Source organism: Podarcis gaigeae, assembly GCF_964106915.1.
Source record: "Podarcis gaigeae genome assembly, chromosome: 4".
Lineage (NCBI taxonomy): Eukaryota > Metazoa > Chordata > Lepidosauria > Squamata > Lacertidae > Podarcis > Podarcis gaigeae.
In genome coordinates this window covers 90,956,145-90,981,129 of record NC_139677.1, presented here as the reverse complement: position 1 = coordinate 90,981,129, position 24,985 = coordinate 90,956,145, and the positions used below count along the sequence as shown (strand labels likewise).

Below are 24,985 nucleotides of genomic sequence, written 5' to 3'. Positions count from 1 at the left end.
GAGTGGATTTCATGCTTTTTATTCAGCTCATGGTGGTGAGGAGGAATGGAAGTTCCCCCAGAATGTCTGTTTTATATACATTATTTACACAATGGGCCCCACGTGATTGGCTAATTCTGGGATTCTCCTGTAGTCCAATCAGGTTGCGGATTCACTTCCACCTGGAGCTGGATTGGGTGGCTCCTGTGGACCAATCAGACTGCTGCATTCTGAATCCTATTGTTCTAGGACCAATCAGACTGCTGCATTTTGGATCCTATTCAACTCATTACATAACAAAAACCCAGCAAGTATAATTTTCCGCACAGAGCAAACATGCAAATAAATAAAGATGCATGTAAAAGCTACTCATAAATAACTGCCGCCACACACTTTAGTTCAGCTTTCCCCAATCCGGTGCCCTCCAGATGCTAAAAACTACAAATCCCAATGAGCCACGCTGATGGGAGTTGTAGTCTGAAATATCCAGCGGGCGGCAGGTTGGGGAAGACTGGTTTCGCGGTTCCCCCCGCCTCCGTTCTATCCCCGCCCCTTTCGAATCCCGAGTTCTTCCGGGAGCAACCTCGGGCGGCCACTAGGGGGAGCCTGAACTCCTTTTTTTTTTCTTTTTACTCACGCCGCTTGCTTCAGCCGTGTCCCTCCGCAGGCACCGTAGTCCTTAACGCGCATGTTCGGCAAGGCCAGCCGGGATCTTTCTCACACAGCTGCTGAGGAGGGAAAGCTGAGTGGCTGCTCTGGCTTGTCCCTCCGCAGGCACCGTAGCCCTTAACGCGCATGCTCGGCGAGGCCTTCTCGTACACCTGAACGCAGAGCTTCTGAGGGGAACCCAGGCTGAGGCGAAGATGTCGGGGGTCCCCGCGGTGCGGATCAGCATTGAGTCCGCCTGCGAGAAGCATGTTCAGGAGGTGGGCCTGGACGGGAGCGAGACCTACCTGCAGCCGCTCTCCATGTCGCAGAACTTGGCCCGCCTGGCGCAGCGCATCGACTTCAGCCAGGGCAGCTCCGGCTCCGAGGAGGACGAGCCCGCCGCGGCCGCCGGGGGAAGAGAGTGGCCCGGAGCCGCAGGAGGGGAGGACGAGGAGGAGGAAGGTAGGAGCGAGGCCTGTCCGTCGCCACCGCTATCGTAGACTTGGGAAGGGGTCCCTTGAGGGTCAGGTAGTCCAACCCCCTGCCATGCCCGAACCAGAAGCATTATTATTATTATTATTATTATTATTATTATTATTATTAATTGTATTTGCATGCCGCCCTTCCTCTGAAGATCGAGAGGCGGTCCACCACAATTTTTTAAAAATTTAATTTACACACACACTGCCCAATACCCGGGGTCACAGGGCAGTTCACAGAATAAAATCAAGATATAAAACCACAAATACATAATAAAAATAAAAAACCCAATAGGCCCCACCAAAAAAATATATTTAAAAAGGGCATAAAAATACAAAGCAAGAACATAAATTACACGATCAAAACGGAAACACTGAGCCACTTTCAGGCTGCAGGTAGAGAAATCACGTTTTTAATTGTGTTCTTTCCATTGTAGAAGTCGCAGGCGAATCCAAATCTAGTGAAGGTGTAGCCAAGCCCCCAACACACTTTTTTTTTCTTTCTAGAAGGTGCTTTTACTATTTGGTTTTAGTTGGGGAGACAATACAAAATGTGACCCCTCTGACAACAATCTGGCCCACTCCCTTATTTCTGCTGGAGGGGAGGGTGTTTATGCCAACTCCTTTCTCAGAGTTGTCAGCTTAGATATTTAAAAAATATCTGGTAGGTGTGGACAACTGAAGAAGGCATTCTGGGAAAGGCCTTGGTGGATTTTGACACATGAGGAGGCTGGGTCTCTAGGGGGAGAAAAAAACCAAGCTTCTCGCCTAATTCAAAATGTCTGGTTTATTTTGTGAAATATCTGATACCTATACCTGAGAGACAAAATATCAGCTGGTGGATGGGAAACTTTTTCTGCACTGGTTTGTTTATTAAGGAATTTCCTACAAGGCTAATGAAGAACTTTGATGAGTTGCAGAGGATTCTGAGCCATAAACATGCTTTTGTATGCACTCAGTTTCTGCGTTTTGCTACTAAGGATTCCTGGACTTCTGTGTGGCCCCTCCCCAACTCTTTGCATTCTGGAAGATGTTCAGTACACACCTCAACCACACTGAATCAGGGATTAATGAAGTTAGAAGTTTTCAAAGACTTCATCTAATGCAATCCCTGGTTCAGTGGAGGATCTACAATACACAGGCTGCAGCTGCAGCATCCTTGATGGATAGCTATCCAGCCTCTGCTTACATACTTGCAGGCAAAGAAGAACTTAGGCAGTCCACTCCACTAGCATGTATCTCCTAATCTATAGGTGAAAACTGCTTTCCTGCACACTTTATCAGTATTTATAGTCATTTTTTTTTATTGGGAAGCTTCTAAAGCTGCCCACCCCCTCTCACTGAGTTGAACAAGGATGGGGAATTGAATTATAGTGACTCAGACTACTGGTTCATCAATTCTCCGGGGTTTCAGGTGGGTCTCTTCCAAGCCTTACCTGGAGCTAGTGAGAAATTGAACATAGGACCTTCTGCGTGCAAAGCAGATGCTCTGCCACTGACCTTTGACCCTTCACGAATGGGATGTAACTCCATGGCATGTAGCTTTCTACCCATAGTTATAGCAGCATCTGTGTAAAGGAATAGCTCTCTCAATGATTCCAGCAATAGTATAAAGACATCCTGTGTTTTTCCTTCATTTGTGCGCTCTAGGTTTGGTAAAGTTCCAGCCTTCGCTCTGGCCCTGGGATTCAGTGAGGAATAACTTGAGAAGCGCTTTGACAGAGATGTGTGTGCTCTATGATGTTCTCAGCATTGTCAAGGATAAAAAATTTATGACTCTGGATCCAGTTGTGCAAGAACCACTTACCCAAAAGCAGGTACAGCATACCTGTTCTGTTCAGACCACTATTAAAACTATTGGGAAAGATGAACTGTTCCATTTTGGTTAAACTTCATGACTTGTTTCTGTTTGTATTTATTGTTAACTGTGGGCTACATTGTTAAATATGAAGTAGTTTCCTTTTAAAGAGGGAATTAGGATTTGTCCACACCAGCTTTTAAGCTGAAATTTCATTTGTTGCCTAGAAGACACAATATAAGTTTACTTTCTGCTTGAGGTTTTGTTTTGTTGCTTTTATAATGTAAAAGGAGAACAAGTGGCTCTGCAGATAGTGTTGGACTCCCAACTCCCACTGGTACCAGCCAGCATGGCCATTAGTTGTAGATGGTGGGAGTTGTGATCCAGCAACATCTGGAGGGATACAGGTTGCCCCATCCCTGGTGTCGACAGATAAGGTCACATTTAAATAAAACTGCAGTTCTGTTTCCTCATTTCTAGAATCAAGTTTTGCAGCTGATCTCCAAGAAGAAGTCATTAGCTGGAGCAGCCCAGATTCTTCTGAAGGGAGCAGAAAGGTTATCTAAATCGGTTGCAGAGAGCCAGGAAAATAAGCGACAGAGAGACTTCAACTCTGAGTTACTAAGACTGAGGCAGCACTGGAAGCTGAGGAAGGTCGGGGATAAGATCCTTGGGGACTTGAGCTACAAAAGTGCAGGTATGGTAGGCAAAGGGTTGGTGTAAAGTTTACTGAATCTAATAATAATGTTTTTGATCACCTCTTCTTCCACGCATGCTAGAGCTCTGTATCTCCTCTTTCTGAGTTGAAACAGGACTGCCCAAGACATTTTGCTGCTTGAGGCGAAGAACAAGATGGTGCCTCACCCCCCTACATTGCATGTACAGAAACAGCCTGGAGTGGCTGTTGGATCTTTCTTCAACATGAGCAACAGGACAGCATCCTCCACTGCACTTGAAGGCAGCCAACTAGCTTAGGGGACGTGTGCAACAATGTTCTCTAGCAGAGGGGAATGCGGGGAGCTTGTCACTGACGCCCTCTTCAGATCTGCTGTCCGAGGCAGCTGACTCACTAATAATAGGGCTGGCCCTGTCAAGAAACATAGAGCAGAAGGAGAAAGGCATATTGGCAACTGAGGAGCTAGGTAGTGGATATGGTTGCCAACCCCTGTATTGTACCAGCTACTCCTTAGCTTTGAACTATAACTAAGATAGTGTCCAGTTCAATTCTTGTTTCTGCCATGAATTTGTTAGGCATGCCACAGTCTCTCAGCATCATCCACCCCCCCCATATCCCTCCCCCAGTGTATAATTTGGGGATAATAGTACTGACCTACTTTGCAAGGTTGTTGTAAGGATTACTGTGAATAAGCAACACTGTACACTCTGTTTCCTTGGGATAATTCAGGTTACTATTTCGGTGAAAATACTAGGGTGACATAGAATAAAAATGCAGTACTCTGAATATTGGTAGCTTGTGATAGCAGTTATTTGTTGCATAGAGTAGTAATATGTTGTTTAAAAAGTTACAGATTACAAGTATGTATGTATGTACTTCATTTGGTCTTATTATTGTGGTATGAACATTGTAAGAAATACCAAACATTTAAACTATTTTTATTTTTAGGGTCTCTCTTTCCTCATCACGGTACATTTGAGGTCATAAAAAACACAGACATTGATTTGGATAAAAAGATTCCTGAAGATTACTGTCCACTGGATGTTCAAATCCCAAGTGATTTAGAGGGATCTGCCTATATAAAGGTTTGTCCAGTTGTTGTTTTAAACTTTTTTTTAGTGTGTTCTTTGAATACAAAATGACGCTGTTTTCTTCTTCTTGAATATAGGTGTCTATTCAGAAGCAAGCACCCGATATAGGGGATCTGGGTACAGTAAATCTATTTAAAAGGCCGCTTCTGAAATCAAAGCCAGGTATAGTTATGGTCTGCATTTGAATGCTATGTCTCAAAAGACTGTATAAGCATGAAAACTGAATAGAGCTATTAAAAAATAAACCTACTCTTGAAAAGCCCAATATCTTCACTGAATCATAATACTCTGCTCAAAGATCTAGACGTGAAATTAAATGTGTTCTTTTTCGCCCACCCTCACTGAGCTCTGCATAGGTGATATGTACTGTCTTCAACTTGAGTTGTATTAAAAAAATTCAAATAGTGTGCACATTTTATCAGCCATCTTTTTCTCATCATTTAGGTTGTGTAATACTTTGAATTTCCATATAAATAGAGCTGTTTCTCTCAACTTTACAATGGTGTTTTTCCCTTCCTCTCCTTCAGGGGCTCTGCATTGGCAAACGAAGCTGGAGACGGCACAGAATGTATTGCTATGTAAAGAAATCTTTGCTCAACTGTCTCGAGAAGCTGTACAAATTAAATCTCAGATTCCCCACATAGTTGTGAAGAACCAAATAATTTCCCAGCCATTTCCAGGTAAGAGTTCCGAGACAAATTAAAATGAAGGATCTGGCAGATTTTTGCATGCGTGTAGAGAGCAGCTCTCAAAAGATGTGTCATTTAACCCAGTACCTCTCAAGTCTTAAGACTCTTTCAGGTGCATGGCTCTGATTTGTTCAAAAGATACCCAGAACTTTCTTGCATGGACTGATCTAGGCAAAGCTGCCAGTGTTTTCCTGTTTCTAATGTTTATGTCTTATATTCAAGAAATCAGCAAGTTTATGTGTAGGGCAAATGGAGTAAAATATATATAGATATGTTGTATGTGCTGCTGTGCTCTTATATGTTAAAACCAAGCCATTCTTTCTCTCTGCCCCATTTCATTATATAGGCTTGCAGCTGTCTATTTCCTTGTGTCACTCTTCAGATGACAAGAAATCCCAGAAATCTGCTTCTGATAAGCAAAGTCCAGAGGATCATCTTTACGTTCTAGAGCATAATTTGCACCAGCTGATTAGAGAGGTAATGTCAGCTTGCTCTGTCCTTCCTGTTAGCTCACTTATAGAAAGCAGCTGTTGTTGTTTTAATTGCCTGCTAAGAGGGTGTGTAATATTTGCATTAAGAGCTGTGGCATTTTCTCTAAATGTTTTCTTTTTCTAGCCCTATACGGCCTAGGACCCTCGTACCTACGGGACCGCCTCTCCTGGTATGCCCCACAGAGAAACTTATGGTTTTCAAATAAAAACATTTTGAAGGTCCCAGGCCACAGAGAAGTTAGGCTGGCTTCAAACAGAGCCAGGGCTTTTTCGGCTGTGGCTCCGACCTGGTGGAACACTCTGTCACAAGAGACTAGGGCCCTGTGGGACTTGACATCTTTCCGCAGGGTCTTCAAGACAGAGCTGTTCCACCAGGCCTTTGGCCAGGGCACAGCCTGACTCCCTCCCTCGGCAATCTTCGCGGAGCTCTGGCCCAATGGTGGCCAGTGGCTTGAATTTAATTAATTTTATAATGAATGATTTTAGAGTGCTGTTTGCGCTGTACTTTTGTACTGTTTTATTGTTGTTAGCCGCCCTGAGCCCTGCTTCGGCTGGGCAGGGCGGGATATAAATAAAATTTATTATTATTATTATTATTATTATTATTATTATTATTATTATTACTTTAGTGGCTAATTCTAAACAAGAACAAGAACCTAGGCTGTGCTGCTTTTTCTCACAGTGCTGCCAGTTAGATAAAACAATCATCACTATCCAGCAAACATTGTCCCACCCTGTATCATTGAGTGGGACTTGTAGCAGATCTTCTCGCAAGGCCAATTGAAGCGGGGAATGAAAACAAAATAATTGCATGGGATTTGTGTCTTTTGATTGCTGGAACCAGCACACAACTGACTCTTCCCTTCCTCTATTGTGGATTCTGGTAGCAGGAACTTTTAGACTGTAAAAAATTAAGAGCATATTCCATTTGCAGAACAGCTTCTTGATGGGTTCTTGAGAAGCATTTTTATTATCTCAGTGTGCAAACTGGTAACTTGTGGGTCTGCCTCTAATCATGACAGAATATTGTTCCCTATGGTTTTTATTCCATTAGCCCTCCTTGATCTCCATGTATGGTTGAGAACTTCTCCCCAGAGTACAATTGCAAATGCATTACAGGAAGAATTAGTATAAAAGACTTTGGGGGTGAGGAAAGGCACTGTTATTTTTGCAATGCAGAGAGAGAAGTCATGTGATGTACTTGAGTATCTATGGAGAGGTTTATCATACGTGCATGAGGATCTAAGAAAGCGAATGGAATTAAAACTACAGATCTCTGGGAAGCAAATATCTTTTAAGCTCTTGTTCTTCCGAGAACGATTTCCTTTGAGTGTCATTGTTTCCTGATAACCTCAAGCTCACCAGTGGGGAACCTACTAATTCTCATCCTTGAGCATTGGTCATGCTGGCTGGGTGTGATGGGAGTTGGGAATCCAGTAACATTTGGAGGACTGTAGGCTCCCCAGAGCTGCTCCAGGTGATACAGAGCTGGTGCTCCTGCAAACTAGAGAAAAGACAGAAGACATTCAGGAACTATAGTGGAGAGCTTTGTTCACAGGTAAGGCAGTAAAGGATTTCAGGACAAGTCTCTGATTGCTAGACCTACTGATGAGAATTAATTAATATACCGCCCTGTACCCATAAATCTCAGGGCAGTTTTCAACATAAAAATTACAATATAAAAAATATAAAAAAAGTAATAAAAACAAATACAACCTAACAATCCCCACTAGTTCATATGATCACTCCCTCTCCCAGGTGGAAGGGGGCGACAATCTCTTAATTGTCTCCTTTACATCAAAAAGAGAAGAACTAGGTATTTCTCCTGAGAAATGGCTTTCAGGATCTGTGTTCCCTATCCTGGCCAGTATTCTTGAGCCAGTATTCTTCCTTACAAAACCCAGGAGAAATTTTGCTTGTTTGATACAAAATCATGGTGTGTTTTTTGCTTTTGTACTTTCTCAGTAGTAAAAGTTTAATCAAGTTGTGTACAAACAGTTCTGTTTTGTTGGTCTTTGCACAGTTTCTGACTTAAGATTAGAATCCGCTTGTTCTCTTGGCTTCATTATATGAACTTTTTTCCTCCTCAGTTTCACAAGCAGACCCTGAGCTCCACCATGATGCCTCACCCAGCTAGTGCACCTTTTGGCCATAAGAGAATGAGACTAGCGGGGCCTCAGGCTTTTGATAAAAATGAAATCAATTCCTTGCAACCAAGCGAGGGGCTGCTAGAGAAGATTATAAAGCAGGCAAAACACATCTTTCTGAGACGCAGGTATGCAACTGCATTTTTTGGAGAGCGCTTTCTGCATAATGTCGATACTTTGCAAGTTAATTCGCCTGGATGCTTTGCTTGTGCATCAGGGGTTATAGCCAATATTTTCTGTCAATTTATGGAAGGAATTCTTCAGAGAAGGGGTGGGGAATCTTTGGCCCTGCAGATGTTGCTGAATAACAGCTCTTGTCAGGAGAAAATTTAGGGGAGAACAGCAGATTGGGGGGGGATTCCTTTCATCAGCAAACAGAGCATTGACTACACTCCCAGATGATTCCTATCAGAAGCTATTTATCACAGGCAGATAAACATAAACATATTAAGTAAGACTGTCCACTGTCTGTACTGGACCACACTGATTTTTCAGCGTGTTTAATTGTAAGTGTTACGTATGTGCTATATAGATCAGTGCACAATGATGTCCAAATGATGGACTCTTCTGCTTGGGAGAGCCTTGCTGGTCGATGGCCAGACTGATGTTCCAGGGACAACACGGAATGAGAATGGAAAAGGAGTGGAGTTGGTTCGGGAAAGGGGCTCAATTCAGGGGAGAATGCAATGAGTAGTGGGTAGCATTTCAATTATGTTGGGTGGTCCAGATATCTGTTCAGGGAAATCTAGACTTAGCTAGTGCACTTTAGGTGGTTAGAATGTCAGACTGCACCCAGGCAGACCCAGCTTCAGATCTCCACACAAGCTGACTGGGGACCAGGAAAAGCTTGTCAGGCTGACTTAACTTAATACAATGGCTGCGAAGAGAAACAGCATCCTGAGCCCCTTCTATTCTAAAAATAGAATAAAAAACAGAGTGAGGGAGCAAACCTAATATGTTTTACCTGTAAGGTAATGTTACTTCGGGACGCAGGTGGCGCTGTGGGTTAAACCACAGAGCCTAGGACTTGCCAATCAGAAGGTCGGTGGTTTGAATCGCGTGACGGGGTGAGCTCCCGTTGCTCGGTGCCTACTCCTGCCAACCTAGCAGTTTGAAAGCACGTCAAAGTGCAAGTAGATAAATAGGTACCGCTCCTGCGGGAAGGTAAACGGCGTTTCCGTGTGCTGCTCTGGTTCGCCAGAAGCGGCTTAGTCATGCTGGCCATATGACCCGGAAGCTGTACGCTGGCTCCCTTGGCCAGTAAAACGAGATGAGCGCCACAACCCCAATCAGCCACAACTGTACCTAATGGTCAGGGGTCCCTTTACCTTTTAATGTTACTTCAGGAAAGCTGATTGCATAAAAACCCACTTCTTTTTTCGTTCTTTTTTTCAGTGTATGTATGTTTTACTGGTGGTTGTTTCTGTCTTCTTTGCAATGCTCAGAGTCTTTTTCCTACATTTATTGTCTTGTTTTGCAAGACGTGCAGCTTCAACCGATCAATGTGTCTTCAGGAATACCTATAAAACATTGATGTGCATCGTAAGGTTCGCTTAAAGTTAGGCATCATAGTCTCGGTAGCATTTGAGATGTGTCAGGCTTTAAGTATTATCAATATCAATTTATGTTTATGGGCATTTGTGTCTAATTTGACCAGGCAGAGCTTATTATTTTTCCTCACCACTATAAAAATGCAGTGCCTCCAAGTCTTCTGGGATCTTGTTCTTTTTGTTTTCAGAACTGCTCGAACCATTGACAGTCTTGCCAGCCGTATTGAGGATCCCCAAATTCAGGCGCACTGGTCAAACATCAATGATGTCTATGAATCAAGTGTCAAAGTCCTGATCACCTCTCAAGGTTATGAGCAGATATGCAAGTGAGTGTGAAAGGGGGGCAAATGTTTGCACTTTGCTCCTTTGGTGGAGGAGATATTTGGATGTCTCTGTATACCCAGCTGGGGAGGTCATTCCCCAATACCCAGAACTCAGAGGCTCAAATGCCTTTTTGAAAAAGGGAGCACTAAGCGTGAACTTATTCCCATTGGGGTTTGCAATGCATATTTGCTGAATTGAAAGATCATTTCCCTATTCACAGTAGTGCTCTACTTCACTCTGCTTTTAAGAATTGCTGCTGTTGAAGGATTGGTTTTTAACTGTGGTGCAGTGCTATCCTTTTGACTTTCTCGGGCAATGGAGGTAACCCCTGTTCCACCACCCTGAAACACCAGTTGTGCTCATATCTTATTGCTTTCAAAGGTCCATTCAGCTGCAACTAAATATTGGCGTTGAGCAGATCCGAGTAGTGCATAGAGACGGAAGAGTAATTACGCTATCCCACCAAGAACAAGAGTTACAAGATTTTCTTCTCTCTCAGGTAAAAGCCAGAGATCTTTTGCCTTTCTGTGGTGGGCGTGTGATTGCAGCAGGACCTTGGATGCCTTCTTTTTTTAAATGGAATTCTTGGGATTGCAGATGTAGATTTAATACAGTTGTAGGAGTTCGAAGTGGCAAATAGCAAGAACAGGGAAATGATGTCTGTGACTAGGGACCTGTTTTCAGTCCAAAGTTTGTAGTGCGAACTTGTTGAGTCAGCTTGATTCTACCAGTAGTATGCTTAGAAAGTATAAGGGGGGACCCCTGACCATTAGGTCCAGTCGTGGCCGACTCTGGGGTTGCGGCACTCATCTCGCTTTATTGGCCAAAGGAGCCGGCGTACAGCTTCCGGGTCATGTGGCCAGCATGACTAAGCCACTTCTGGCAAACCAGAGCAGCGCACGGAAATGCCGTTTACCTTCCCGTTTATCTACTTGCACTTTGACGTGCTTTCAAACTGCTGGGTTGGCAGGAGCAGGGACCGAGCAACGGGAGCTCACCCCATCGTGGGGATTCGAACCGCCAACCTTCTGATCGGCAAGTCCTAGGCTCTGTGGTTTAACCCACAGCGCCACCCGCATCCCTTTTAGAAAGTATACTTTTCTGTTAAATTATTCTTTTTGCCTTGGGAGCCTCCAGCTGAGTGGCTTGCTCATAATCACAGACAACTAAAAAGTGCAGTACTGTGTCACTTGACATCTCTGAATGTCTTTCACTCCTGTTTGGTACTAGAACTTTTGCACTGGTGACTCTTGAGTGTTGAAACTGCTGTAGATTAAATGCAGGTGTGTATTTATCTTACAGTCGCTAATGAAATAGCTGCTCTGTGTTTTGAGAGAGTAATGAGAGAGAATGTGGCAGGAGGCAGGGGCTAAGGGGGGAAAACGCAACTGAAATATCCACCCATTCATTTTTTTTAATTTTATTTCAGATGTCACAGCATCAAGTGCATGCAGTCCAGCAGTTAGCCAAAGTTATGGGATGGCATGTGCTCAGTTTTGGTAATCACGTGGGTCTAGGCCCAGTGGAGAGTATTGGCAATGCGTCAGCCATAACTGTGGCGTCACCAAATGGAGACTATTCTATTTCAGGTACTGTACTGGGAATTAAAACTTGCTGAGAACCTATATGCTGCATGCATGTGAGCTAAAAAGAAAGAAATTGCAGTTAAAGGAACCAGTACAGTAAATGCAGTATTGTTACACTGCAGTTTTTTTAAAAAAAACACCACAACTCACTCAGATTGGAAAGTCAACAATGGCACAGTATGACTTAATGAGGACTGGTGTGGTTCCTAAGAATTGTTGAAGACACAATCACAAGACTGATATTTTTTATTTGGTTTCATTTTATATATTTGCATATTTTAACAGATGGGTTATGTCACCAAGGGAACCTTTGGGTTAAAAGGTGGATTACAATTTTAGTTTTAAAAACTTTACAAAATGGTGCATAGTTAATGCTGTTTTGTTGCTGCGCTTGTTTTCTGCAGTACGCAATGGTCCAGAAAGCGGCAGCAAGATTATGGTTCAGTTCCCACGCTCCCAGTGCAAAGACCTCCCCAAAAGCGACGTGCTTCAAGACAGCAAATGGAACAACCTTCGTGGCCCATTCAAAGAGGTTCAATGGAACAAAATGGAAGGACGCAACTTTGTGTACAAAATGGAACTCCTCATGGCGGCCCTGACACCCTGCTCCTAGGCTTAGCGACGAAACGAAAAGGACTATTGTTTTGGCACAAAAGGGAATGACTCTCCTACACTCCTATAGTTGCCAAGTTGCATAACCTGTGAAACGCCATTAATTTCATTTTTCTTTCTCCCCCCCCCCCCCCGAATAATATCAAAAGTCTTCCTTTCTGGAAGCAATTTCTCCTGCCATTTCTGAATGTTGAATTAAACTGTGCCGTTGTCTTGCCCGAGTCTCAGGTTCTTGATGAATAGTTCATAAGGTTTGTAAAATGGAACTCATCTTTGCTCCCATCTTTACAAAGGGGTTACCTGGACTGCTTCCGTAGAAAATGTGGTTATGCCCAGCTTAGCAAGGGCAGCCCAGAACGGGCTGGAACATTTCTATACATTTAGAGGAGGTCTTTGCCATAGTAGTAGTTACTTCTGCAGTGCTCAGATCTGCATCTGTGACTCTTGATAACTGCTGAATACAGGTTTAGATTTGATTTTTACACACCACCTGTGAAGGTGAAAGATTGCAAAGTGGAAGAAAACCTTTACAAGCTCTTACTGATCCCACCTTGAATTCAGGAGCAAGTGCCACTAAATTCAGAGGAGGTGGGGGTTAGATCGAATGGGCTCTGTATGATGTCTCGGTCCTAAAACCAATGAAAATGTATTTTCAGGTAATAACTCTTTATTAATGATGATCAAAACACTTAACAAGGCAACTTATTTGTCAGCTTTATTCCTGAAACATTCACCAACAGCCACAGCTAAAGACAGTTGCGAGCACCATTGAGTTTAACCATTCTATTGGAATGCTATTGTCATTCCAAAGACATACAAGCACAGGGAATTAAATGTAAAATATCAATGCAAGCTTGTGGCATAGTGTCTGCAGTACTGTATTTAGAAGTTAGAAAGCCATATTAAAATCCCCACTGAGCCATATCACTCTTAGCCTGACCTACCTCACAAGGTGGCTGTGAGGACAAAATGAGATGATCCTCATCTACACCGTCTTGAGTGCCAGAGAAAAGAGGAGGGCTAGAAATAAGTAAATGAGATGCTCATCTTGTCATCTAACATCAAAAAGTCAATGAGAGAACTTGAGCTTCAGCATCCTTATAATGTTGGTTTAGTCTTTAAATGAAACACCCAATCATCGGTAACCGTTTTTGATGTGAGTTGCCCACAACTACTTTTATATGTTTTTAAAATGCAATAAGTTAATAAACAGTTGCACCTTCTTTAAAAGGCTGCATTTTTTCCCCTACCTATGCACGTTCAAGATTGTCCGCTATCGTGGGTGCAGATTTTAGCACATGAAGTCCTCGGTCACATCGTCACGACATTTGCCAATGCAAAGTTTAAGTGTTTGTTCTTGATACAGGTTGAAACAACAGAAGCATTCTGTCCTCTTTACATGTTCTGTCCATTGTAAATAATGATACTGTGAATCCACAGTATCTCTCACAGCGTCTCTGGCTCAGCTTCCAATTAATCTTTGCTTTTCTGGTTCAGGAAATAGCTTGCAACCGAAGAAACGTACATCTTGTGTCTTCTGGATGCCTGTCTCCTCTCTTACTCGTGTTTCTTTTTGAGGTAGAAAAATTGTCTCGTACATTTAAACCGTTCCACATTTAACACCCCATCATTTGCAGCTCTGTCTCTTCAGTTGCGCTTGCTGTAAATGAAAGGAGAACGTAGTTGTTTGAGAACGGATCGACTGGAAAGGAGCAGTTCCAAAATAAAAATATAGCTAAGAGATACAACTCATGAGCATAGTGGAAACCTGCTGCAAACAGGGCATTAGTGTTACACGATTTCCTCTAAACAGGGCCTATGTTTATACTACACCACCTCTCCGAAATCTGTACCAATTAAACCAAGACTTCTAATGGGGAGCCACTCATTCAGTACCAAAGATCCCAGTGTCAAGTGTGTGCATTACATCTGCAGCAGCTTTGCAGATGCTGTTTCTCTTGATAATTACTACTTCCTTTTCCAGATCTGCTCTGGTGTCAGTTGTATGGAGAAAAGCCAGTCATGGAACGTGGAAAGGCAATGGAGTCGCCGGGAGGGGGAATGTAGGAGAGACAGGCCAGCTCGGTATCGTTTATGCTAAGTGGCAGTGGCTCTCCAGCCTTTTCCCAGCCCTATGGGCAGATGCCAGGGTTCACTGCAAAATAATTGCCAAACTTTGACTCCGGTTTGAAGCAATTCGGAAAAGATTAACTAAAAACCCCGGTTTGATGTATCAATTACTCGGGTTTTTTGGGAGGGGCATTGCAAAACACAGGATTTTTGCTGCAAAATGGCTGCAGAACTTTGGCACAGGTTTGGATGGGATCCTAAATTTTGGAGTTAATGAAGCTAAACCAGGGGGACCTTCTATATGCAAAGGAGAGGCTCTTTTCACTCAGCAAGGAAGTTGGTTCCCATCAGCCTCAGCCAAGATGGGCAGTAGTCAAGGATGGTGGAAGGTGTGGTTGTCCCATTCACAAAAATCTGATCAGAAGCTCATAATGTTTTATAAATCTGAGCAGCGGGAGAGTTTGCGGTTTTGCCTTGCAACAAGAGGCAAAGGAAGCAGGACTGCAACATGTCAAAAGAGGAAGGGACTGTGGCTTTAAATGGACTGGGCGTGCCTCAGTAGCAGTGTACTTTGTTTTAGCAAGCAGAAGGTCCCAACATCTCTTGTTTTAAAAAAATTATCTGTAGGCGATATGGAAGATCTCTAGCTGAGACACTGGAGAGCTGCTACCACCAGTTGGAAAAGAATTGTCTCCTGTCTAAGGCAACTTCTGACATTCCATGAAAGGGGATGTGACCAGTCTGCTTGTTTACACAAGGGCTCTGGCACAATGGGGCCTTTCTTCTCCGCAGGTGTTCTCAGCTGCCACTGCCATAGTTGCAAAGCAAACAGCCTGCTGTGTTTGTCTATGTCTTTGCATGCTTGAAATCTCCTGAAGATCTTTCAAGCCAAATAGATAATGCAGTTTGCAAACAAGGTGCAGAGGAACTGAAGAAGGGTGGGGGGAGATTAAGTCTGAATACAGTGGTACCTCGGATTAAGTACTTAATTCGTTCCGGAGGTCCGTTCTTAATCTGAAGCTGTTCTTAACCTGAAGCACCACTTTAGCTAATGGGGTCTCCCGCTGCTGCTGGAGCATGATTTCTGTTCTCATCCTGAAGCAAAGTTCTTAACCTGAAGCACTATTTCTGGGTTAGCGAAGTCTGTAACCTGAAGCGTATGTAACCTGAAGCATATGTAACCCAAGGTACTACTGTACTGCAGCACTGTTGCTGGTACAATCAAACCTCGGATCCCAAGTGCCTCCATTTTGGAATGTTTCGGCTCCCGGGTGACAAAAACCTGGAAGTAAATGCTCCAGTTTTCAAACGTTTTTCGGAAGCCGAACATCCAACACAACTTCCGCTTGAGTGCAGGAAGCTCCTGCAACCGATTGGAAGCTGTGCCTCAGTTGTCGAACATTTCGGAAGCCAAAAGGATTATGTTCAACAACCGAGGTTTGACTGTACCATATACCCAGATTTACACTCAGGGCAGATTTTTTTTTAATGTCCTACTTTCAGGGCACTCTTTCCACATTGATTTGCCTCCTAAGGAATTCCTGCCTCCTGAAGAGGTGGGGAAGAATGTCACAGCTGTTTAATTTACTGTTGCAGCTGTCTTGTGTCTAACTGTGCTTTGGCATTCAACTTGAGATCTCTGTGTAGATGAACATCCCTGGGTCCCGGTGTCCCTTAGACACATTCCAAGGGTGGTGCATTGTAAAGGATGCGCATCTTTTGCAAGTGTGTTTTAGGAGTCGAAGTATGCACATATGCAAGTTTCCTGGCATGCATTCAGCATTGTCTCTGAGTAGGATCAGAATTCAAATTATGCTGTTGCTGCTGCCGTGTGTAAAATGCCAGTGGCACTAGCTGCTTTAGCGCTCATGCGCATGTATTTTTGAAGTTACAGATGTGCATTAAAGAAATATGCATGTGCTTTCTGGATTAATGTCCATGGAGCTAAACTCTTCTCAAGAGGAATGGAGAACTACAACTCTTGTAATTCCTGATCGCTGCTGTAATAATAAAATTTAAGGTTTTATATATATAATAAATGTTCATAAATGTACCAACCAAGCACGTACATAGATCAGCACAGGAAGACCGACCTGAAACCATTATGACTCCCAAACTGACCAAATGTTTTCTCTGCAAGGAGGGAGGGGGTAAGAGAGCCTTCCCATTGTCTCAGGAATTGGGAAATCACCATCTCAAAGGGTGACAGACTACCAGGAAAGGCAATTAGATTAGGCATTATCAGATAACCTGGCAGCCAGGAAAAACAACAACATTCAAATTTCTGTTGTAGACCACCTTTTCTGTGATGTAGGTATGATGTTTGTGGGGGTGGGTGGTCTTGGGTTACACCCCTTCTGTGATATATGTATGATGTATGGAGAGGTGGTCTTGAGCTCCAGAGCACAGAATTTAAATGTCTATATAAGGCCTTGGGCGCCATTGTTCGAGGTCCTCCTCCGTTCCTGTGTGTGAGGGGAGCACCCTGTTGCAACAGTTCAATAAAGATCAAGCTTACTAGCTGCTTTGCTTCTCAATATTCTCTGGCTGGTTATTTTCTCCTGCCAATAGGGAACCCATGTAAGGACTCTATATGGGCTCTTGGATACCCCATAAGGGAAAGGGGGCAGATTTTGTTTACAACACTGCTATGTTTGTTGGGGCTGATGGGAGCCGGACACCAACTGCAGAGTCGCTGGCTTCCGCAGTGGCGTAGCGTGGGGGTGCAGGGGGGCCCGGCCGCACCGGGCGCAACATCTGGGGGTTAGGGTTAGGGGGCGCAAATCCACGGGTTAGGGGGTGCAAATTACTTGCCTTGCCCCGGGTGCTGACAACCCACGCTACGCCACTGGGCTTCCGATTCCTGCTGAAGAACAATGTTTGCAACTCGCAATAACAACAATTCAACAAAGCATCCTCCAAAATGACAACAATTTTCCGGGAATGGATAGCAACCCCCCCTCCCAAAAAAAAATCAGGAGCTATCTTTGGCAAACATGTTCAGTTGGAGCAAGTGAAAGATTATTTGGTTCCATTACGTGCTGCTGCAAAGATTACCTTTGATCCGGTGCCTCTCCTTCTGAAACAGCTGCATTAATTTATTGCATAGCCACATGAGACAGACTAGAATGGCAGACACACCTGTGAGGAAGGCAAAAATGACGGCTACGAAATGCAGGTCTTCATAGATAATCTCTGAAGGAAAAGGGGAGACAGACAACACAGTGGAAGTTGACAGGACGCTTGGAAAAGAAATCACGAGTCACTGAGGGGTGCCTCCAGATTATCACTATGCTGTGGGATAGATTCAGGTGCACGCCCTTTATTTAGGTTTGCACAATTAAAGGGGTTTAACGTCTTCTGTTGCCCCAGCACAACAAATGCACTTTGAAAAGGAAGAAAACCATAACACCTTTTGCAGCTAGGAAAGTGACAGTGAACTGCACTGGGAAGTGTGGGGTGAACACATGATTAATGGGAGGATGTGTAATCAAGCAAATCGGGGGGAATGTTCCTTGTTGAATTAGCTCCCCACAAACAAATGCTCAGTAAATATCAGATGCCATTTAACCACGGCATAAGCTTTGTGTGACATCACCTTGCTGACAAAGGCCTATATAGTTAAAGCTATGGTTTTCCCAGTAGTGATGTATGGAAGTGAGAGCTGGACCATCAAGAAGGCTGATGGCCGAAGAATTGATGCTTTTGAATTCTGGTGCTGGAGGAGACTCTTGAAAGTCCCATGGACTGCAAGAAGATCAAACCTATCCATTCTTAAGGAAATCAGCCCTGAGTGCTCACTGGAAGGACAGATCCTGAAGCTGAGGCTCCAATACTTTGGCCACCTCATGAGAAGAGAAGACTCCCTGGAAAAGACCCTGATGTTGGGAAAGATTGAGGCCACAAGGAGAAGGGGGCAACAGAGGACGAGATGGTTGGACAGTGTTCTCAAAGCTACCAGCATGAGTTTGACCAAACTGCGGGAGGCAGTGGAAGACAGGAGTGCCTGGCATGCTCTGGTCCATGGGGTCACGAAGAGTCGGATGGACACGACTAAACAACTAAACAACAACAATAAGCTTTGTGCAATCAAATCAGGATGAATACTGAATAAACAGGTTGTCTGGCAGGATCCCAGATCAGCCTTGTTTTCTGCCAAGCCCTCATTGCTTTTTGACCTCTCTGTTTCCAAATTTCCCCACTGCCGCTGCCATCAATCACCCTTGTGACTTATCTGGAGTTTGCTCTATCTATCCAATAGAGCAGGGATGTCCAACAGGTAGATTGTGATCTACCGGTAGATCACTGGATGTCTGTGGTTGATCGCTGGCAGATCACTGGCTCGCCCCCAAAGAAGCTCAACAGCTTTGCCCTTCTCTTCTAAAAAACAGGGCTTTCCTCCTCCTTAAAAAAAAGCTATACAACTTACCCCCAAGTAGATTGCAGTCTCCTGGGAGTTGGCCTCCCCTGCAGTAGAGCAATGATATAGAAATGAGCTGTATCTGTTTTGGGGTTTTGGTGGAGGTCGGCAGTCAAAGCCATTGCATTTTGAAATGTTTCCCTATGCAAATAGAAAGTGCTCACCACCCCATGCTCATTGTTTACTTTCAGGGAGGAGTTGCGGATTGATATGTAGGAAGCGTTCAGAAACGGGGCCACAAACCTGCCACAGGTTACTCTCCCCCAAGACTTTACATTCTGTTGCCATGGTCTGACTTAGATCCTGGCTGCATCTCACTTTCATTGAAGTCTCCCTCAGCAACCAGAAAGGCAAAGGCAGACAGCACACAAACACAGAGAGAAGGAAAAGCCACTGACCACCATTTTCTATCTGTTGAAAACCTGATCTTTATCAGGTTTTTAATTCTCTATTTCCCATTACGTGTTTGTCCTGCTGTAATGCCTTAGGATTCCAAGATCAGGATAACAAGAGGTAGAATGGCAGTCCCCTTGAATCAAAGGATATACATCTATTCATCCTATAAACCTTTAAAACAACAACACACATTTAGCAAATGATCCATGATGGCATTTGACAATGACCCAACCCTGAACCACTACTGGTAATTTGGTGGCAATGAATTTGCTAGATAAATAAATATCTGTTCATTTATTAGCCAGATGGCAGCTTCTTGGCACATTCTCAGACATTTACCTGAACAGGTGAATGATCTATTCGTGGGCATTGTGTTCCTGAGCTCCCCTGAATTGAGCAGGGAAGATCTGCAAGAGGCTTCTAACTCATATTCACCTGGATGTGTGAAAAAACACCTTGTGGTGACCAGGGACCTACCTGCTTTTGGGTGGCAAGGCAGGAGGTAAAATAAAGAAAGAAGGGAAACCTTTGCCACAGTCTTAAAAGTTTGCCTGCCCCCTGAAAACTCTCCAACTATCACCTTCCCATTTCTGCATGAGCCAAGCATTCCTATGAAATTGTGGGATGGGGATATTCAGCCCAGCTTCAGCTCCCAACTCCTGCCGAAGAGCGAGTTGCGAGCAGTCGGCCCTAGAGAAAATATTAAATCCTCTGATTTCATACCATAAACATTCAACAGGATGGTGCCATAGATGGTGATCCCAAACTCTTCCCTCACCGTGACTAAGTAATAACCAGTATCTCTGATATCAACGTTCAGCAGCTGAAGAGAACCGTTGTCATAAATCTTCACTCTGTCTACGTAGCTGCTGGATATGTTGGCGTAGCTTCGTGGTTTCCACTCGGCAATTTTGGACGTGCCCCTGGGTGACGTGTGGGTCCACTTGATGACGGGGGAGCCCCCAAAGGTGTGTGCAACGGACAGCAAAACGTTCTGCGCCACCGTGGTATTCACGTTGGGTTGTGAGACCAGCAACGATGCTTCTCCTCCTTGGGCTGGAAAAAGAAAGCAAAGGGGAAAGTCGTCCTTTTTTTAAGTGCTAGATTGGCCTTGTGTGTGTTGAGCTAAAAGGTAAAGGGTCCAGTCATGGCCGACTTTGGGGTTGTGGCACTCATCTCGCTTTATTGGCCGAGGCCGGTGTACAGCTTCCGGGTCATGTGGCCAGCATGACTAAGCCGCTTCTGGCGAACCAGAGCAGCACACGGAAACGCCGTTTACCTTCCTGCCGGAGTGGTACCTATTTATGTACTTGCACTTTGACGTGCTTTTGAACTGCTAGGTTGGCAGGAGCAGGGACCGAGCAACTGGAGCTCACCCCGTCGCAGGGATTCGAACCACCGACCTTCTGATCAGCAAGTCTTAGGCTCTGTGGTTTAACCCACAGCGCCACCCGCGTCCCGTGTTGAGCTAGTGTGGCATATAAACAATGCTTAGAGCAGCATCTCCCAAACTTGGGTCTCCAGCTGATTTTGGACTACAGTTCCCATCATCCCTGACCACTGGTCCTACTAGCTAGGGATGATGGGAGTTGTAGTTCAAAAAAAAAGCTGAAGACCCATGTTTGGGAAACCCTGGCTTACAGCATTCATCTAGGACCAGGGAGTCCAGGATTCGAATCCCCACTCAACCACAAAGCTCTCTGGGTGATTTTGGGCTGGTCACTACCTCTCAGCCTAACCTCTTGGGGTTGTTGTGGTGATTGAACACGGAGGGGGAGACACATGTGTGCTGCCTGGAGTGAAAGGTGGTATATAAATGCAATAAATAAAAATAAATTTGGTTGTGAGGAGGCCAGCTATTCAGTGTCACTCGGGATGGACAAATCCGTTACATTTGGTTTCTCTCTAGGTCTATTTTTGCTACACCTTAAGTTCTCGCAAGTCCACATCAGTTTGCTTTTTATTATTTTAAAGAGATCCTTATGAAACTCATTGGCATTTTAGTGCAACTTCTCCCAACGCACACGTTTCTGTATGCAATTTTGCGTTATATAATGCGTTTTCGTACATTATTTTCTCCAATACATACATTTTTGTACACATTGCTTGGCTGGAAAATTGCATTGCAAAGGTCAGAGATGTTTGTAGCCCTGTTTCAGTTTGGGTATTGCGTCAGAAAGTTAGAACTTGAGAAGATTCTGCTGGATCAAGCCAATGGCCCATCTTGTCCAGCATTCTGTTCTCACATCAGATACCACAGAGGGAAATCTGCAAGCAGGGCATGAGCACAAAAACACTCTGCCCACCTGGGATTCCCAGCAACCAGCGTTCAGAAACATGACTGCCATTCAGAGCAGGCAGTGGGCTTGATCAGTCTTCCCCAACCAGATACCTTCCGGATAATTTTGGACTACAAATCCCATCGTCCCTGACTATCTTTTTTTTTAACAATTTTTTTTATTAACAATTTCAACATAACAAATCATCAATACAAGTCATCTTCATTATTCCCCCCTTTTCCCCTCCCACCTCCCCAACAAACCTTCCCCCCCCCCTCCAGACTTCCCTCAGCTCCTCTCTCTGATTTCTCAACTCATATTGTTCTCTGCATATTGTAAAATTGTATACATCCTTATATTATCTATCCACTATCTTAACCCAATAAATTTGTGTATGTTTATTCAAAACCTGCCAAGGAATCCAGTTCATTTTGTTGTCTTTCTAAATAGATTGTAAAAGGTTCCCATTCTTCTTTAAAGTCACAGTTGTCCTCATCTCGCAATTTACATGTCAGTTTTGCCAGTTCTGCATAGTTCATCAATTTCTCTTGCCACTGTTCTTTTGCCATCCTTTCTTCCATCCTTGTGCTATCAAGACTCTTGCCACCATTGTAGCATACATAAATAAATTCTTTATCCCTAACAAAAATGCTTCTGGGTTTTTTTACAAATGTCATTTTGAACATTTTCTTCAACTCATTGTATATCATTTCCCGATATTTTTTTTAATTTCTCTGCATTCCCACCACATATGGTAAAAGGTCCCTTCCTTTTCTTTACATTTCCAACATAGATTTGACCCCCATCGTCCCTGACTATCAACCATGCTGGCTGGGGCTGTCAGGAGGGCATCAGATCAGAGAAGGCTGAGATAGATGAACACAAATGGCCCCAGTATAACGCAGCTCCCTATGTTTCTAAGTGATGAATACACCTGTGTGCTTCAGCCTCAAACAGTGGCGTAGCGTGGGGGGTGCAGGGGGGGCCGGCCGCACCGGGCGCAACATCTGGGGGTTAGGGTTAGGGGGCACAAATCCACGGGTTAGGGGGTACAAATTACTTGCCTTGCCCTGGGTGCTGACAACCCACGCTACGCCACTGGCCTCAAACAGGGCATTTTGCTGCTTGAGGTGGGGAATTACATACAGATGTTGACCAGACTGGCAGTGGGATTTTACATCAAAACTGGCAATGGGACAGCACCCTCCACCAACTTAAAATCCTATAATTGTGAAGTTGGAAGGGACCCACATAGGTCATCTTGTCCAACCCCCTGCAATGCAGGATTATTTTTTTTACCAGGGTGGGACTTGAACCCACAACCCTGTGATTAAGAGTCTCATGCTCTACCAACTTGAACAAAATATTGGGGTGGGGGAGGTAAGTCCTGCCCTGCATATGTTATCACATGATGCACACCATTTGAATGGAAATGCCCATCTGCTTGGGGGGGTGCAGCTTGCTCAAATATTTTGGGGGGGGAGGGACCTCAGACCCTAGAAGTGGTCTCCTATGTCCAACCACACCTGAGGACAGCAAGCTAGCTGGTCCATAGGACAGGCCATGCGGCACAAATTGATGTGTTCTCCAGCGCATCGCCACTGCTGCCTGCCTTCAGCATCTGCCGCCTGAAGCACTTGCCTCACTCTGTCCAATGGTAGGGGCAACCAGAGCCTCAAATGACTGGTTGGGTACACATACAACCATGTATAACTACATACAGTGGTACCTCGGGTTACAGACGCTTCAGGTTACAGACGCTTCAGGTTACAGACCCCGCTAACCCATAAATAGTACCTTGGGTTAAGAACCTTGCTTTAGGATGAGAACAGAAATTGTGCGGCGGCAGTGGGAGGCCCCATTAGCTAAAGTGGTACCTCAGGTTAAGAACAGTTTCAGGTTAAGAATGGGCCTCCAGAATGAATTAAGTTCTTAACCTGAGGTACCACTGTACACGGTTTGGAAAATATGTAATATATGGACTCCCGATGCCCAAAGGAATAACTCTAGTGTGCAGAGAGATTGTGTGTGTGTGTGTGTGTGTGTGTGAGAGAGAGAGAGAGAGAGAGAGAGAGAGAGAGAGGGAGAGAGACAGCGCACACCAGGCTGTGTTCCTTTTCAGGCCAAGCCCAAATACCTTCAGTGAAAAAACCCCCAGAGAATAGCTCAGTCATTAGAGCGTGAGACTCTTAATCTCAGGGTCATGGATTCAAGCCTCACATTGGGCGAAAGATTCCTGGGGGTTGGACTAGATGATCGTCGTGGTCCCTTCCAACTCTGCAATTCTGTGATTCTATTATTCTAAATCTAAGCGACCTGCCATGCCTGCTTTGGCCCACAGCCCAGCAAACGCCTACACTTCGCCACAAAGGAAGAAGGGAGCCAAAGGCAAAGAAGATGGAGGAAGACAATTTATTAGGCTAAAGTTCCCCCCTCTAGCAGTGCTGGGCTTTAGGAGCTGCATGCTTAGGTGGGGATTATTAGCAAAAGGCACTAATCTGTTTAATTTATACGCGGCCCTTCTTTCCCGCAAACAACAGAAGCAACTTCGAAAGGTCTTAAAAAGACAATTCCATACAGATGCATCTCGAACCACACAAACACACACCACACAGGGAGGCAGCAGGGATGGAAGTGATGAGACTGTTTAGGAAAGGAAAACACAAGGAACATGGAAACCAGGAGGAGAGCAGAGGGCTCTTATGCTCAGATCCTGCTCAAGGGCTTCCCACAAACATCTGCCTGGCCACTGTGGGACCATGTTCATGGGCTCTTCTGGATCAGAGCAATGACCCTATCTAGCCCAGTACACCATTCTCACAGCGGCCAAGAAGATGACGCCTGTGGCAAACCTGCACGCAGGACCAACGTTTTCCTTTTTTTGAGGGAAATTCCCTTATGCCGAATAGGATTCCTCGCAAGAAAAGGGAAAAGTTGACACCTATGCGCAGGACCCAAGCTCAACAATGCACCTGGCACCACAACCTGGTCTGGCGGCGGAACGAAGTGTGGGGACTGTGAGGAGCCCAAAGCACTTACTCGGCAGAGCCCAGCCAGCCGTCAGGCAGAGGATGGCGACTGCTAGCTGTACGTCTTGTCTGCAGCTCTGCAGACAGCCAAGAGGCCTCATCAGAAGAAGGGAAACGTTTGCCGGCCTTCATTTAATCCAGTGTCTGGAGAACCGCATGTCAGAATCCAGATTGGGGTGCGCGTGTGTATCTTGTCCGTCCCACACCCCGTTCTTCTCTTCCATCCCCTGTTCCTGCAAGCCAGCAAACAATCGGATACCCGAGGGCTGTGTGGTGTCAGTCTCTGCAGGTTCCCTCAGGTTTCACTGCGTTCCCTCAGACGCAGAGCCTTCCCTCGGAAAACCCACACCAAACTGTGAGGTGAAGGCTGGCTCTTTGCCTCGGCTCTCACGCCCTTAAAATAAATAAATATCTAACCCTCCCTCCGATATTGATTTAGGATGCAATTGGCGGAGAACAGGAGCAGCACGCAGTGTAATGTTCCTTTCAGGAAATGAGCCACTCAGCCGGCTCTGCCGCATGACAAGCGGATGAATAATTCCTCTGGTTTCTGTTCTGCCTGTTACACTGCACTGAGCCAGGCTATGCTTCTGAGGGAAACGGTAAACTGCCGGACTTCAGCTATAACAGCCATAAGGTCATATGCAGCTCAGAGTAGACCCACTGGAATGAATGAATGATGAAGAAGAGGAGGAGTTTGGATTTGATATCCTGCTTTATC

The 24,985-nt window shown here is 44.7% G+C and overlaps 2 protein-coding genes across 3 annotated transcripts; one reads left to right on the top strand and one right to left on the bottom strand.

Annotated features, from left to right (window-relative positions):
- The first annotated feature begins 263 nt into the window (after positions 1 to 263).
- On the top strand, positions 264 to 12,291 carry MED17 (mediator complex subunit 17). The gene is made up of 12 exons (XM_083736720.1): positions 264 to 1,089; positions 2,757 to 2,923; positions 3,385 to 3,601; positions 4,529 to 4,665; positions 4,749 to 4,833; positions 5,199 to 5,351; positions 5,707 to 5,837; positions 7,942 to 8,126; positions 9,737 to 9,874; positions 10,254 to 10,371; positions 11,302 to 11,461; positions 11,863 to 12,291. Exons 1-12 carry the CDS (start codon positions 843 to 845, stop codon positions 12,069 to 12,071), a joined length of 1,947 nt encoding a protein of 648 aa, XP_083592846.1. The 5' UTR covers positions 264 to 842; the 3' UTR covers positions 12,072 to 12,291.
- On the bottom strand, positions 12,195 to 24,698 carry VSTM5 (V-set and transmembrane domain containing 5). 2 transcript variants are annotated; one of them, XM_083737473.1, is made up of 4 exons: positions 24,275 to 24,698; positions 19,680 to 20,012; positions 17,198 to 17,281; positions 12,195 to 13,730 (listed from the first exon to the last, which is right to left on the bottom strand). In XM_083737473.1, exons 1-4 carry the CDS (start codon positions 24,363 to 24,365, stop codon positions 13,687 to 13,689), a joined length of 552 nt encoding a protein of 183 aa, XP_083593599.1. In that variant the 5' UTR covers positions 24,366 to 24,698; the 3' UTR covers positions 12,195 to 13,686. The 2 variants fall into 2 exon arrangements, with proteins under 2 accessions (XP_083593599.1, XP_083593598.1); XM_083737472.1 differs by having other exon boundaries at positions 17,198 to 17,335; positions 24,275 to 24,695.
- Between the last annotated feature and the right edge of the window lie 287 nt (positions 24,699 to 24,985).